This window comes from Phascolarctos cinereus, unplaced genomic scaffold (genome assembly GCF_003287225.1).
Source record: "Phascolarctos cinereus isolate Bilbo 61053 unplaced genomic scaffold, phaCin_HiC Scaffold_726;HRSCAF=1367, whole genome shotgun sequence".
In the NCBI taxonomy this organism is placed as follows: Eukaryota; Metazoa; Chordata; class Mammalia; order Diprotodontia; family Phascolarctidae; genus Phascolarctos; species Phascolarctos cinereus.
The window spans coordinates 320172520-320188065 of record NW_027556098.1 but is presented as its reverse complement, the minus strand read 5'-3'; the positions used below and the strand labels follow the sequence as shown (position 1 = coordinate 320188065).

General features: G+C 35.7%; 1 protein-coding gene across 1 annotated transcript in view; it reads left to right on the top strand.

The window, feature by feature from the left end:
• Positions 1–15546, top strand: part of RSF1 (remodeling and spacing factor 1) — a 129099-nt gene that overhangs the window by 59302 nt on the left and 54251 nt on the right. Inside the window, exons 5-6 of the mRNA XM_020989501.2 lie at positions 1411–1616; positions 8528–8682. Coding sequence (XP_020845160.2) covers positions 1411–1616; positions 8528–8682 — 361 coding nt within the window. The remainder of the gene's footprint in view (positions 1–1410; positions 1617–8527; positions 8683–15546) is intronic.

Below are 15546 nucleotides of genomic sequence, written 5' to 3'. Positions count from 1 at the left end.
AAATAATTGTTCTTCCCTAAGACTCATTGTATTTTAAATAAAATTGCTAGAAAGTACAAATCCAAATTGGAGTGTCGCTTGCTCTCCCTGCCCTCCTTCCCATGTAGGGCTACTGAAGAGTGAAATGACCAGCAGAGGGAAGGACGAACCCTTTCCACAGACTGGTTAAAGAAAGGCTAACTGCTTCTGAAATTAGAAGCTTTTTATAAACAGGTTGAATGATCAGAGGACCCCAAGATTACATACTTATTCTTAAATTATGTAAGTAAACATTCTACTTTTCAAAGATTGGCTCATGTTAGATATGTAATACATGTCACTCCCTTGTTCCCACACGGTAATAGACTGACTTGATCATCCATTAGGTTCCCTTCTAGGGAAACAAAAAGATGTAGTAGAATCAGATTCCAGTTTGGGGCCAGTATCAAATACAAGGAATCACAGAATTTGTCTTAGAAATCTTACATATCAGAATTCTGCAAGCAGACATCAAGCAAGACTAGGAAGACTGGTGATGTATTTCTTGACCCTTTTGGGCTCTCTGCTTCCATATAGCTTGAATTGGCCAGTTATCAAATCTCACAGGCAGTGCCATGACACGAAACCATAGTAGGCTAGAACAGGGAGAAAGCAGGGTGACCAGGGCATGAACTACATTTGTCGGGAGACTTGAAGAAGGAATCTGATTCAGGGTCCAGGTAGACCCTGACAGCATGCTGAAACTTAAATGAAAAGTGTCAGCTATTTTTATGAATAGTTAAAAATTAGACATGAGTGAGTATCATTTCATTAAGAGAATGAATGGAAGACAACATCTGCTGAATGAATATCTTTTTAAAAGGCTAAGTATGTGTTAGGCTTTAAAGAACAGCTTTTGAAAGGTTACCTGTATTAAAAAAAAAGATCATTTAATCATTTAGAAGCAGATTTTGCTATATGTGTGTTGTGCGTAAATTTTACTTAAGATTTTGGTGACAGTTGGAAATTTTTGAAATTGTGATGCTATATAATAACCCAGATATATACAAGGCTGTGTATGGTATGAGCTTATTTAAATTTACCATTTTAAGTAATGATAATTGTAGGATTTTTGCTTGCATTTTATCTACTTATATGAGCTATCATGTTTGATTCTCAGTATTGCAGTCATATCTGGCCCAGCTGGAATATTTCTTAGCTCTGTGCCTGTAGATCGCAGTTACACTATCACTCTTCCATTATTTTTGTGGGGAAAGTGCTTGAGAAACCTTAAGTGACGATATATGAACTGTTACTTTTTTATTATTGTAAGTCAAACAAAAACAGTGAGATGGAACGTTTTCAAAAGAGATGAGCATTTTGTTTATTATTTCTTACTGTGGTGGAAAAACATAGATGCAATATTTCAATCCACGTTACAATTTTTTCTAGTACCTCTGTGAATGTCAGTTTGATGACAATCTGAAGTTTAAGAACATTATTAATGAGGAGGATGCTGATGCCATGCGCCTCCAGCCAATTGGCCGAGACAAAGATGGTCTCATGTATTGGTACCAGCTGGATCAAGATCATAATGTCAGAATGTACATAGAAGAACAAGATGATCAAGATGGGTCTTCATGGAAATGTATCGTCAGGTACGTTTTTAATTGTTTTAAATAAATTTTTTGCTAGTAAAATTTTTGTGAATACACAGTTCTTTTTTCCCAAAAAAATTATTCTTAGAGGGAAATAAAAATATTAAAATTTTATTTTAATATATTGCATGTTTTAAAGATAAAAGTGTTCAAATTAGTGCATTTATATGAGAAAAGTTCTATATTCGTTCCTTCCCATGCACATAATTCAAATTTGTTGTTTTAAACAATTACCTGCTTAAATTCAGTTCAACAGACTTTTATTAAATGGCTACTGTATGCATATCCCAGTGTTAGGTTCTGGGTAGACCAAGATAAAACATATAGTACCTGTTCTCATGGAGTGCTAATACATGTACATAGTTAATTGTAAAGCAATTTGAAATATAGTTACAGGCTTTGAAGTTGTCTAACAGTAGCAGAAAAGATTTGAGAAAAGAAAAATCACTTCTCCATGGGAGTGTCATGGAAGGTTTCATTATGACCATTTCATTTTGGCAGCATTCTTTCTCTGTGTTGAAATTTTACAGAAGTTCAGTTTCTTAACTTGACACAGGAATCTGAAAAATCCTAACTTGTGTTTTGCCTTGGGGGGGAAGGGGGGAGGCTTGGAGAATTTTTTGGTTTTCTTACATATAGTAATTACAGTCTTTATCCTGAATCTCTCTTTATGTTTGTATTTCCCATACTGGAAGCTCAACTATTCAGAATTCAGTGATTATGCAAAGGCTGACACCTGTAGCTTACATTTACTTCTGTGCACTCTTCCATTGAAGTTCAACAGTTTTTTTTAAGTGAACATTTTAAAGAAGCATACTCTCATTTTTAGTGATGACCAATGTGTGGATTTGTTTTCCTTAATCATATTTGTTACAAAGAAGGACTTGTATTTGAGTGTGGGCAGATTTGTAGAGGGATAAAGACATATAGTGATGATAATAACAAAAGAGTAACAGAAAGGAAAATAAAAAAGAAACATTACAAAGTTCATGGTAAGCAGAAAGAGGTTCAGAAAGGTATATAGACAGGCAAGGCAATATTAGGACTACTATGTTATAGCTAATGTGTATTTTAAAATGCTAAACTCTGCATAATATTGATGTCAAGTACAGTCAGTCCTATTTTTCTCCTCTTTGTATAAAGAAATTTTCATGTTATTCAGAATAATTTAAAAAAAATTTTTAAAAAAAGAAATATACCGCAATTTTGAGTGTGCCTTTTTATTTGAGGTGATACTATGGTGCCCCTGAATACATTAGCTATTCCCTTTTAGCAGATGTAACATAAATTAACTAAGAATACTTATTTCCAAAGCTGCTTCTTTCAGACTATGGTAATCTGGTCTCCCAGTAGAGTTAACTTGTTATACTTAGATAAGCAGCCAAATCCCAAAGAATTGTTAGTAATCTGTTTCCAATATATAGCATAAAACAAAGGAGATTTTTATGATACTTTACCGTATCCCTCTGTCATTCCTCATATTACATTGAACATACCCATCTTTGTGTTTGGAGATCAAGGATTCTTAACCTGGGGTCCACATACCCTCAAAGAGTTTGTGAACTTGGATAGAGAGATTACATCTTTATTTCCGATAAACATCTAACTGAAATTTAGCATTTCCTTCAGTCATGAATGTAGGCAACACACATGATTCTGAAATAGAGTCCATAGGCTTTGCCAGACTCTGCCAGAGGGATCTAAGACACCAAAAAAGGTGAAAAACTCCTGTTTTGATTTAATAAAATGTGGTATATGAAAAGGCAAATTCTCTTATTATTGAACCCCAGAAAGATTAAGTGACTTGCCTAAGGTCACCCTGCTAATTAATGACAAAGCCAGAAATGTAGTCTTTCTATTTCTAAACAGCTTAGAAGAAAATAATTTTACTCATTTTCAAACAGCTTTCAAGTTGAGTGCAATGGGGTCCTTGGATCTCTGACACTTGGCAATATCTTTCTCTCCCTATTCCCCCTCTTTTCTTCCACCATAAAAAAGAGATAGCATTATATTGTCAAGGACATAGCTTCAGACGTCTGGGCCTTTGATTTTATTGTCAATCTATCCTTCTGTTAGTCAACAAGCATTTATTAGGTATTTACTATGTGCCAGACACAGTACTCTGTTAATCTTAGTGAAATTTTTTGTAGCATTCAAAATTAAGTGTTGTGTACCAGAATCCCCTTTTTTGACCACAATCTGTTGGCTTTCTCCCTCTTTCTCTGTTTTCCTTTGACAGACTCTGCTCTTCACCCACAGCATGACCTTCAATCTTTTGACCCTTCAGTTCTTTCCCAGGCCTTCTTCCCTACACTGTCCACTCTCTCCTTTTCTCCCCATTTTGACCTCTTGGTGAACCAGTTCAACTCTACACCAACCTTTTCTTGAATCTCTGGCCCCTTATCCTATCTCCAGTTGTGCTGTGCCAAACCTCAGCCTAGGAAAACTCTCACTATATTTTCTGTCTTCATTTCTACATACATGCTTTTGAGCAGAGGTAGAGAAAATCACACAAACATTTTGATTGGGTTCACTACGAATTTATGTTATACAATCTCACTTGTGTCCTCATTGCTGCTAGGCAATCCTCCTATACCTTCTTTTTCAACTCAATATCCCACTTTCCACAATGGCTTTTCCAAATCTTTTCATCCTTTCTCAAACCTCCCATGCCTCCCCTCCCCCTCCTTCCCACTACACTCTCAGCTGAGAACTTTACCTCATATTTTATAGAAAAAATCAAGGACTTTCTCCATGAGCTCCCTCTTCTCCCTGCTTCCTTGTCTTGTATCACTCAGATGCCTTCTGCTACTATGTCCTCCTCTTCTCACACAGAGAAGTGACCTTACTTCTTACCAACGCTAACTCCTTTTCCCGTATAAGTGATTTTATTCCATCCTGTTTCCTCTAACAGACTGTCTGTCCCCTTTTTCATCTTTACTCTGTCATTTATCTTTAATCTCTCCCTGTCTACTAGCCCCTGCTTACAAACATGTATCCTTATCTTCCCTATCCTGGGGGGAAAAAAACCTTACTTGACCCGTCCCTGCTTACTTATTGTCTTAGATCTCTTCTGACCTTTGTGGCTAAACTTCTTGAGAAGGCTGTCTGAAATAGGTGTCTGTGCCTTCTCACCTTTCCTCTTACTTCTTCAGACTCATCATTCCACTGAAACTGCTCTCTCCAAAGTAACCAGGGTTCTCTTAGTTTCCAAATTCAGTGGCCTTTTCTCAGTCCACATGCCACATCTCTGCAGCCTTTGACACTGTTGATCACCCTCTTCTCCTAGATAGTCTCTGTTTTGTTTTACAGAACATATCCTTTTAAGGAGATTTATTCTTTTAAAAAAATTTTTTTAAAATTTATTTTGTTTTCAATATTCACTTCCATAAGATTTTGAGCTCCAAATTTTCTCCCTATTCCTCCCCTGCTCCCACCTAAACATGGCATGCAATTTTATGTAGGCTTTACATATACATTCATGTTAAACTTATTTTCACATTACTCATGTTGTAAAGAAGAGTTAGAACCAGTGGGAGAAATCATGAGAAAGAAGAAACAGCGCAAATAATATGCTTCAGTCTGTATTCAGACTCCTTAGTTCTTTTTCTGGACGTGGATTGCATTTCTGCATGCTCTCTTCTCACTAGGTTTTTGGGACATCACCCTCTCCTGATTTTCCTCCTACCTGTCAGATCATTTCTTTCCAGTTTTCTTTGCTGACTCCTCATGCAGATCATCCCCTCTAAATGTAGGTGTTTCCCAGGACTCTGTCCTGCATCCTTTTCTGTTCTTCCTCTGTACTACTTTACTTGGTGATCTTATCTGCTCCCATGAATTTAATTACCATCTCTTTATTGATGATTCAAACCTACCTTTCCTGCTCGCTCTCTCCTGACCTCCAATTTTGCGTCTCCGGCTGCCTTTTAGATATCTCGAACTGAATGTCCAGTAGACATCTTAAACTCAGTATATCCAAAACTAGACTCATTATCTTTCACCCTAAACCAGGGGGCAGGGAATCTGCCACATGTGATTTTCTAGGTCCTTGGATGCGGCCTTTTGACTGTGTCCAAGTTTTACAGAACAAATCCTTTTATTAAGGGGACTTGTTCTTTGAAGTTTGGGTCACACTTGAGGACCTAGAGGACTACGTGTGGCCTTGAGGCCAAAAGTTCCCCACCCCTACCCTACCTTCCCTATCACTGTAGAGGGCAGTACCATGCCTCCAAACTTTAGACTCCTGGGTGTCCTTCACAGCTCTTCACTGTCTCTCCCTTCCTCCCCTCCAATCCATCTGGTGCCAAAGTGCTGTCGATTTCATCTTTGCAACATCTCTCCAATAGGCCACCTTTTGTCTTCTGACACTGCCAACACTCTGATGTAGGCTCTCATCCCCTCATGCCTAGATTATGGCAATACCCTGCCTACCTCAAGTCCCTCCTCATTCCAATCCATCCTTCATTCAGTCACTAAAGTGATTTTCCTAAAATGCAGGTTCAACCATGTCACCCCTCTGTTCTGTGAGCTCCAGTGTCTTCTTATCACCTCCAGGATCAAATACAGAATGTTCAGTTTGGCGTTCAAAGCCCTTTATAACCTAGCTCTGTTTTACTTTTTCAGTCTTCTTACACCTCACTCCCTAACAGGTACTCTGATCCAGTTACACTGGCCTCTTGGATGTTCCATCTCTTGGCATTCTTTCTATCTATTTCCTCTGCCTGGAATGCTCTCTCTCCTCTCCTCTTACTACTGACCTTCCTGACTTCCTTTAAGTCCAAACTAAAATTTTCTACAAGAAACCTTTCCCAACCCCTCTTAATTTCACTGTTTTCTCAATATTAATTATTTCATATTTATCCTATATGTAGCTTTTTTGCACATAATTATTTACATGTTGTCTATTTCATTAGATTGTGAGCTCTTTGAAGTTGTAGATTGTCTTTGTTTCTTTTTGTATTCACAGTCCCTGGCACATAGTAGGTGCTCAGTAAATATTTCTTTGCTGATGGACATAGCTATAATTACCTGATAATTTTAAAAGCACAGTACCAGGTCCTTGTTGAGATGAATTTAGATTCATAAATTTTAAGCTTAGTTAACTGTTAAAAAAGGAGTGAATTGGGTTTGTAGATCATGGAGTTGGTTAGTAAATCTCACTATGCAGGTACTTTAGACACTCTGCATTCTAATTCTAATACTAGGAATTACTTGAATTAAGACATTTTAGAATTCCTGATTTTCTAAATGAGTAGAGAAGATGAATCATTGTAAATATATCTGAAAGCAAATTTTATGTTGGCAGCATACTGAGTCCATTATCTGGTTTTAACCTTTTACTTGTTATAAAGCTGTGCATTAGTTTTGTTTTGGCTGTTTTCTCTCCAAAACAAAACCCAAAACTAAAATACTACTGTTCTCTTTGCCAGTGAGTTTGATACAGGTTTCTTTTCAGAGGGGATCCTAAATTCATTCTTCTAAGTCAGGTAGCCCTTTGTCACCCTGGTTCTTAGGGAGAGGTAAGTGACTCAGTAAGTATGTGTTGAGAAAGAAATACCAGTTGTGAACTAATCCAACCATTGTGGAGAACGATTTGGAACTATGCCCAAAAAGCAATGAAACTGGCCGTACCCTTTGATTCAGCATTACCACTACTGTGTCTGTATCCCAGAGAGATTTTTTGAAAAAGGGGGAGAAAGGGGGATAGAACCTATCTGTACAGAAGTATTTATGGCAGCTCTTTTTGTGGTGGCAAAGAATTGGAAATTGAGGGGATGCCCATCAAATGGGAAATGGTTGAACAAGTTGTGGTATATGAATGTAATGGAATATTATTGTACTATAAGGAATGATGAGCAGGATGATTTTAGAAAAACCTAGAAAGACATAACATGCACTGATACAAAGTGAAGTGAACAGAACCAGTAGAACATTGCACACAATACCAGCAATATTGTGTGATAATCAAATGTGAATGATTTAGCTATTCACAGAAATACAATGATACAAGATAATTCCAAAGGATTCATGATGAAAAACACTATCCACATCCAGAGAAAGAACTGGTGGAATCTGAATGCAGATCAAGGCATACTATTCTTCACTTTCTTTATTTTTTTCATACTTCTTGTTTATTTTTTGTCAATGTTTATTTCACAGTATGACTAATATGGAAATATGTTTTGCATGATTACATATGTATAACTATATCAAATTGCTTACTGTCTCAGGGCATGAGTGGGAGAGAAAGGAAAGGAGAGAGTTCAGAGCTCAAAATTTTAAAAATAAATGTCAAAAATTATATGTGTAATTGGGGGAAAATATTTTTTTAAAAAAGAAACATTGATTTATTTAGACAGTTGTAATCTAGGAAGATTCCTTAACTTCTTAGCTTCTGTTTCTTCTTCTGAATGAATTTAATAATTACTTTGATTACCCATGTCACAAGTTTGTTTTAAGCAGAGTGTGGTGTAATTGCAGACACTCTTTTTACCTCTGCTGAAGTCCTATTCAGATGATTCACTACAGCGTGGAGGTCCATACTGCTTGGATGCAAGCTCCTTGGACTGTCTTGCAAAGCTGCCTTTGAGCATTGCTCAGCCTAGCTCAGCTCAGAAACACTAATTGTCAGTGCATAATGAATCAACAGACAATTTAATTTTTCAGCCATGTCAACTTATAAATGTTGTTTACTAAGTGTTAGAGGAATTAGGATCTGCATTGGTAGAAGAAGTAGCCACAATGATGGAGAATTAGACTGAAATAAGAGTTCTTTTTTGAATACTTATCTTGTAAGGAAGCAGTTGATGGGGTCAGTGGTGGTGTTTGTACTGTATAAATAGAAATCAGTAGGATAACTTGTGAGCAGAAAAATGGATTTTCATGGTGTCATATTTCTTTGCCTTGTTTAGAAATAGAAATGAACTGGCTGAGACTCTGGAACTCCTGAAAGCTCAAATAGATCCTGCACTTTTGAAAAACTCTAGCCAACAGGATGCCTCCTCCCGAGAAAGCCCCAGCCTAGAGGAAGAAGAAACTAAAAAAGATGGAGAAACAACTAAACAAGGTTTTTTTGCATTTTTTTTAAACAGCTCTTCACTCCCACACCCTGCCCTACATTTCTCCATAGCTCCCAAAATACATACAACAGTATCCTATTTTAATTTCAGAAATTAGCATCTTTGTCTGAAGAAGATTGCCAAGCTAATATTTTCTGGTCTTTCAGTTAAAAAAAAAAAAAGAAAAGCATAAATGTACAAGTTATAAAAAATAATTCCAGGGCAGCTAGGTGGCGCAGTGGAGAGAGCACCGGACCTGAAGTCAGGAGGACCTGAGTTCAAATCTGCCCTCAGACCAAACACTTGACACTTACTAGCTGTGTGACCCTGGGCAAGTCACTTAACCCCAGTTGCCAAAAAAATAAAAAATAAAAATAAATAATTCCAACAGGGTTCAGTAAGAAAATGCTTAGCCACTTATCAAAATAAGTAAGAGCTGACAATAGTGGCAGAGGTACTTGGAGTAAAAAGGCTTATGCTCAAGTCCCAGCTCTGCCATTAGTTAACTACATGATGGCAGACCTCTCTAAGCCTCAGTTTACCTCACAAGGTTATTGTGAAGAAAATGTTTTGTAAACCTTAGAGTACTGTAGAAAATGTGAGCTGTTATGATTAATGAATAGATAGCAATGATGTCTAAATGTGTAAAAGATCACTAATTCATCATGTCTAAGCTATGACATTTATGAATGTTTGGGAAGTTGCCACTGAATGAGTAAACGCTTTAAAATTCCAGTTTGATTTTAAGCAATGAAATTTGACCATCTCATTTAGAACCACTCTAAATGTTAACATTTTTTCTTGCACAGATCCAAAATCAGTGTCCACATTCATTGGCCTCTGGATTCAACCAAAACAAGTCAAGGCCATCTTCCACATGAAAACCTTTCATTGTATACTTAAATATGGCCATTATACCCTGCCTAAGTCTTTTTTTCCAGGTTGAAACATCCCCTAGTTCCTTCGTATGATAGCATCTGGAGTCCACTAACTTTCCTGGCTGTTTACCTCAGATTACAATTTAGATCTGATTCTTTGCATTGACCTCAGTCTGCGTCTTATTCATTTCTCTACTCTGCTCAGTATATAGAAAGAGCAAAATGTAGGAAACGTGGCTTTTATATAAAATGCTTGATTAATCTCTCTCGAAATGTTTTTAGGGAAAAACAGTAATTGACAGTATCTGTGGTGGATTTTGTTTTTTATGGCATCTGAACAACTCTTGATCTGTATTTGAAATAGTTTTAAAATAATGTGAATACATTCTTTAAAACCATATCCATTTGTGACATAGAAACATGTGACTAGATTGTTCTTTAAATATTGATTAGAATTCATTTGTGAATACATGTGATCCTGGAGGTGGTGGAAGGTTCCTTTCAGGAGTCATTTATGACTTGTTCAGTTTCTTTTTCTGATATCGAATTATTTAAATTCTTTCTTGTTTTGATAATGGGGGTATTTTTTAACTATAAAGATAACCATTCCTTTTTGTAAATTTTGTTGTCATATACTTGAGAAAAATCTTTTTCTAATAAATTCTTTTATTCTTTGTGAAAATTTCTTATTACTTCCTGACCCTGGAAGTTTTTTTTAAGCTCTCTTTTTTAAAAAATCGGACTTTTAAATTATATAATATTTTATCTATTTTATTGTTTTTTCCTTTCAAACAATAACCTTTTTTTATTTCTCAATTTAATGGGTTTTTTCTTTTTATCTTTATTAATCTTATCTTTGATTTTCAGAATATCTTTTTTGCTCTTTAGTTGGTTTTTAAAAATTCTAGGAGTTCAGATTTTTTTTCTTTCATTTTCTTTCATATCCGATTCATTCATCTGTTCTTTCTCTTCTTTGTCGATGAAATTGTTTAGAGAGGTAAATTTTCCATTCGTTGCCACTTTGGCTGCGTTCCAGAACTTTTGGTATGGTGTCTCGTTTTCTTTCATGAAATTTTCTATTGTTCTTGTGCTTTGTTCTTTTACCTAATGATTCTTTAGGATTAAGTTAATTGCTAATAAATTTTTAATTCCTTATAGGCCCCTTTATTGAATATAATTATTGAATTGTTATCAGTAAATAATAGTTTTGCTTTTTTTTTTTTGCATTTGTGAGATTTTTATACCTCATAGGTATAGGAGGTGGAGAACCTGCAGCCTCCAGGCCACATGTGGCCTTCTAGGTCTTCAGGTGTGGTCTTTTGAGTGAGTCCAAGTCTTACAGAATAGATTGTTTTATTAAGGGGATTTGTTCTGTAAGGTTTGGATTCAGTCAAAGGGCTACACTTGAGGACCTAGAGGGCCACATGTGGCCTTGAGACCACAGGTTCCCCACCCTGCCTAATGCATGGTCAGTTTTTGAAATAATGATCATGCTGAAAAATGTGTTTATACTTTCGTTTTTCTGTTCAGTAGCCATCAGCAATCTTATCATTTTTAACTTTCTAAAATCTATTTAGGTCCTTAACTTTATTGCACATCTTGGTTAGATTTGTGTTGGTCTGAGAGTGAGTGGTACATCATTATAATCCCTCACTTTTACCCTTATGATTTTTAAAATAAATCAACTTATCAAACAATTAATTAATTAATTAAACAAATAAGTCATATTTTCTTTTAGGTATTTAGATGTTATGCCATCTGGCATATGTATAGATAGTAATTAATTTTCTGTGATACCTTTAAACATTGTGTTATCCTTGTTCACCCCTTTTAAATAATTAAATCTATTTTTTAATAATCTAATGCAGTGTAAATCTTTTTGTTTTGAATATGCTTCTTGTAAATAGCATTTTTTTTTGGATTCTTATTTCTTGTTCATTCTGCCAACCTTTTCTGTTTGTCGTTGAGTTTATTGTAAGTATTTATCATTCGTTATTATCTTTGTCTTTAGTTATGATTAACTTTTCTACATCCTCTCCTGTTATACTTTTTCTTTATTTGATCTCTTACTCTTCTCTTTTAAAAGATACATTCATCTTTTTTTTTTCCTCTTGACTCCTGTATATGCTTTTTAAAAGTATCTCCTCAGTTGTGGTCTCTTCATGAGGAATGTTAGGAAGCTTTCTGTTTTGTTAGAGGTCCTTTCTGTCTCCCCCACCCCCTGCTCTCCCTTACCTGGTAAGATTAGACTCAGCTTTCCAGAGTAAAGCTTTCTTGATTGTAAGCTTGTATATTTTGCTTTCTGGTATATTGCGTTCCATATTTCCCTCTCCATTATATGGGTAGCTGTCTGATCTTGTATACCTTTGCCCCTTTTTAGATGAACATTTTCTAGCTATCTTGGCTGCCGTGTGTCTGTGTGTGTATTTTTTAAACTTGGACGTTCTAGATATTTTGACTATGATATTCCTAGGGATTTTCATTTTGGGAATTCTCTCAGGAAATGACTAGTTTATTCTTTTCTTTTTTTACTTTGTTTTCTGGTTCATCTAGGTTTGGGCAGTATTAATTTGTGCTTTTAAAAAATCTGCTGTGAATGCCTTTTTTTTATTGTTCGGTAATTCTTAGGTGTTTCCCATGTCCTATTTCCCAGGTCAGTTATTTTTGATAGGAAATAGCTAACATTTTCTGATAATTTCTCAGTCCTCAGATTTTGGTTTAGTGTTTCTTAGTATATCATCAAATTATTAATCTTTCTCTGGTACAATATAATTTGCAGGGAAACTGTTACTTGAATAAGGCTTTGTATCTCCTAAAATAATCTGTCCATTCTCATTTCAGTTCTTTATCCAAAACTCCAATTTTGTTTCTTTTTGTTTTCTCTTGTTTCACTTATCTAATAGTTTTTTAATTTAAAAAAGTGCTCATTATTATTTTCATCATCAACTTGTTTTTCATTAGAGTGCTATGTTTCTTAAGGATATCAGGAATGTTTAACCAGAGCAGTCTGATTTAGGGCATGCTTATATTACTGTCCTCCTTCACAGAGTCCTGCAGGTTTCTGAACACCGCAATATCAGGCTTCAGGCGTCCTTGGTTAGACCCAGGTTTAGGCTTCCACTTTGCAGACTCCAGCCCACAGCCATGGGCTGTTGATATCCATGGCTTTTCCTTGGTCTCTGTGCTATAAGCTGCAGGCCAGGCAGGCTTTTCTGGTTAGATGCCTTTCCCAATATCCTAAGGCTTCTGGAAGTCTGTTTGCATAGATTTTAGCTTGCAAAATGCACTTATTGTAGTTTCTCCTTGTATTTCTTTTTTTAATTATTATTTGTATATTTTTAACATTTATATTGAAAATTTTTTCAGTTAAGAATTCTTTCTCTCTTTGCCCCTCCCCCACCCATTGGGAAAGCAAGAAATGTGATATTGATTACACATTTGAAATTGTGCAAAGCATATTGGAATATTAGCCATGTTTTAAAAAAAAGACAAGAAAAATAAAATGAAAGAATGAAGCTTCAGTCTGCATTCAGACTCCATCAGTTCTCTCTCTGGAGGGAGATAGTATTTTTCATCATATGTCCTTTGGAATTGGATTGTGTTAAAGTAGCTAAGTCTTACATAGTTGATCATCATTCCAACATTACTGTAATTGTATACACTTTTCTCCTGGTTCTGCTTACTTCACTTTGCATCAGTTTATATGTCTTTCTAGGTTTTTCTAAAAGCATTCTGCTCATCATTACTTGTAACAAAATATTGCATTGCAGTCATATATCACGATTTGCTCAGACATTCTCCAATTGATGGGCATCATCTTCTTTGCACCACAAAAAGAGCTGCTAGAAATATTTTTGTGCTAATAAGTCCTTTTCCTTTTCCTTTAACCTCTTTGAGATATAGATCTAGTAGTGGTATTTCTAGATCAAAGGGTATGCACGGTTTTGTAGCCCTTTGGGGCATAGTTCCAAATTGCTCTCCAGAATGGTTGGACCAGTGCACAATTCTACCAACAGGGCTTTAGTGTCCTAATTTTCCCACATCCCTTCCAGCATGAATCCTTTTCCTTTTCTGTCATGTTAGCCAATCTCGTAAGTGTGAGGAATTGTTTTAATTTGCATTTCTCTAATCAGTAGTGATTTTTTCATGTCATATCCATAGCTTTGATTTCTTCTTCTGAAAACTGCCTATTCCTATCCTGTGACCATTTATCACTTGAGGAATAATGCATGTTTTTGTAAATTTGACTCCGTTATGTATATATTTGAGAAATGAGTCCTTTATTGAGAAACTTGTAAAAAAAATTTCCTCCAGTTTCCTGCTTTCCTTCTAAACTTGGCTGCATTAGTTTTGTTTGCGCAAAAGCCTTTTAATTTAATGTAATCAGAATTATCCATTTTACATCCCTTAATCCTCTCTATCTCTTGTTTGGTCATCAGTTCTTCCCTTATCCACAGATGTGACAGGTAAAATTGTTCCTGTTCCCCTGATTTGCTTATGATATCGCTTTATGTTCTCCTTATATTTCTTGATAATTTCTTGACATAGTGTTCTTTTAATTCATGCTGCGGAAGTTTGTGAGAGTTGAGCTATTCTACTTCTACTTTCTCATCCATCATGAAGAGCACCCAGCCTAGACTAATTCTTTCATTATTACATGCTTCTTGAGTTAATCTTCATTTATTTGAATGTTGAGATAAAGACCCTGTAATCCATGTCTAACCCATCCATGTCTACTAAATGGGAAAGAAAGATTATTTTGTTGGGGGGAAGGGGAAGAAAGATGAAAAAAGAATTACTAGAATCAATGGGCAGAAAATACTAATTTCAGCTATACTAATTAGAAGAATTATAGGAGATTGTAAATTAATTCCTGCATTAGCAGTACCTTACCATAAATATTAATGCTCCATCAAGTCCAGGCAATGGACCATTTTTAAACAAGTGTTCTCAGTATACTTGCTTAAAAGGAGGTTTTGATCATGTTAGAAAATTGAATTGCATTATTGCAATCATGTACCTCTAATGAAATTCAGTGATTCAGTCCTTCATTTTCTTACTTTTCAAATGGGGATAGGGTTATTAAAAGGACTACTTAATACTTTGGATTTCTCCTGAATGTTGTCATAATATTTTCCACCCATAAGGTCGCCACTTGGAACAGTCATTTGAGCAAAGACTTGGAAGGGAGTGAAAGTTAGGCATGTTTTGAGGGGATATTGAATAGACTAGTTTGACTGAAAAAGAGAGTTTGTTGTATTAAGCAGTGATAGGCAAGGGTAAAAAAGTCGTTTGGAACAGATTGTCCAGGGCCTTTAATTTTGATGAGGAATTTAGATTTTAGCTCTTGTCCATTGGGGAACTATTTAAAAGTATTTAGCAGGAGATACAGCTTGATGGAGCCAGTGTTTTGGGATGGGAAATTCTGTAGTGTGTATAGGATGGACTAAAGGCCAGAAAACCAATTAAGAGATTAGTGCACACAAGTCCAAATGAGATAATAAGGACCACTAGATGGTTGGCCATGAGAATGTAAAGGAAGAGACTGATGCAATATTAAATAACCAGTCGTTTGTATATTATTACCTAATGATAGATCCCGTTCTGTCTTTGATGTCTAAATAAAAAGATTGCAGTTATTGTAGGCTGAAAATATTTGTTCAATTTCCCACAGCCCAACAGGCTAACAAAATACTGGATACTGGAAACCAAATGGAAAGCATTTACTTCAGCCTTTTTGTATCAGAAATAGAGTTTTTTAAAGTCTAAAAAAGAAAAGGAACTCTTAACATTTATACCAGTAGGGCAAAGGTACTACCATATAGGACATATTAAAAATTAAGACCAAAAGTTTAAGAGACTGAATAGTGAAGTGGATTGATAGTTGACCTCAGAACCAGGAAGACCTGGGTTAAAACCCTGCCTCTGGAACATTGGCTTGTCACGCTGGGCAAATCACTTAACCTCTCAGTACTCAGGTCAGTTTTCTTAAGA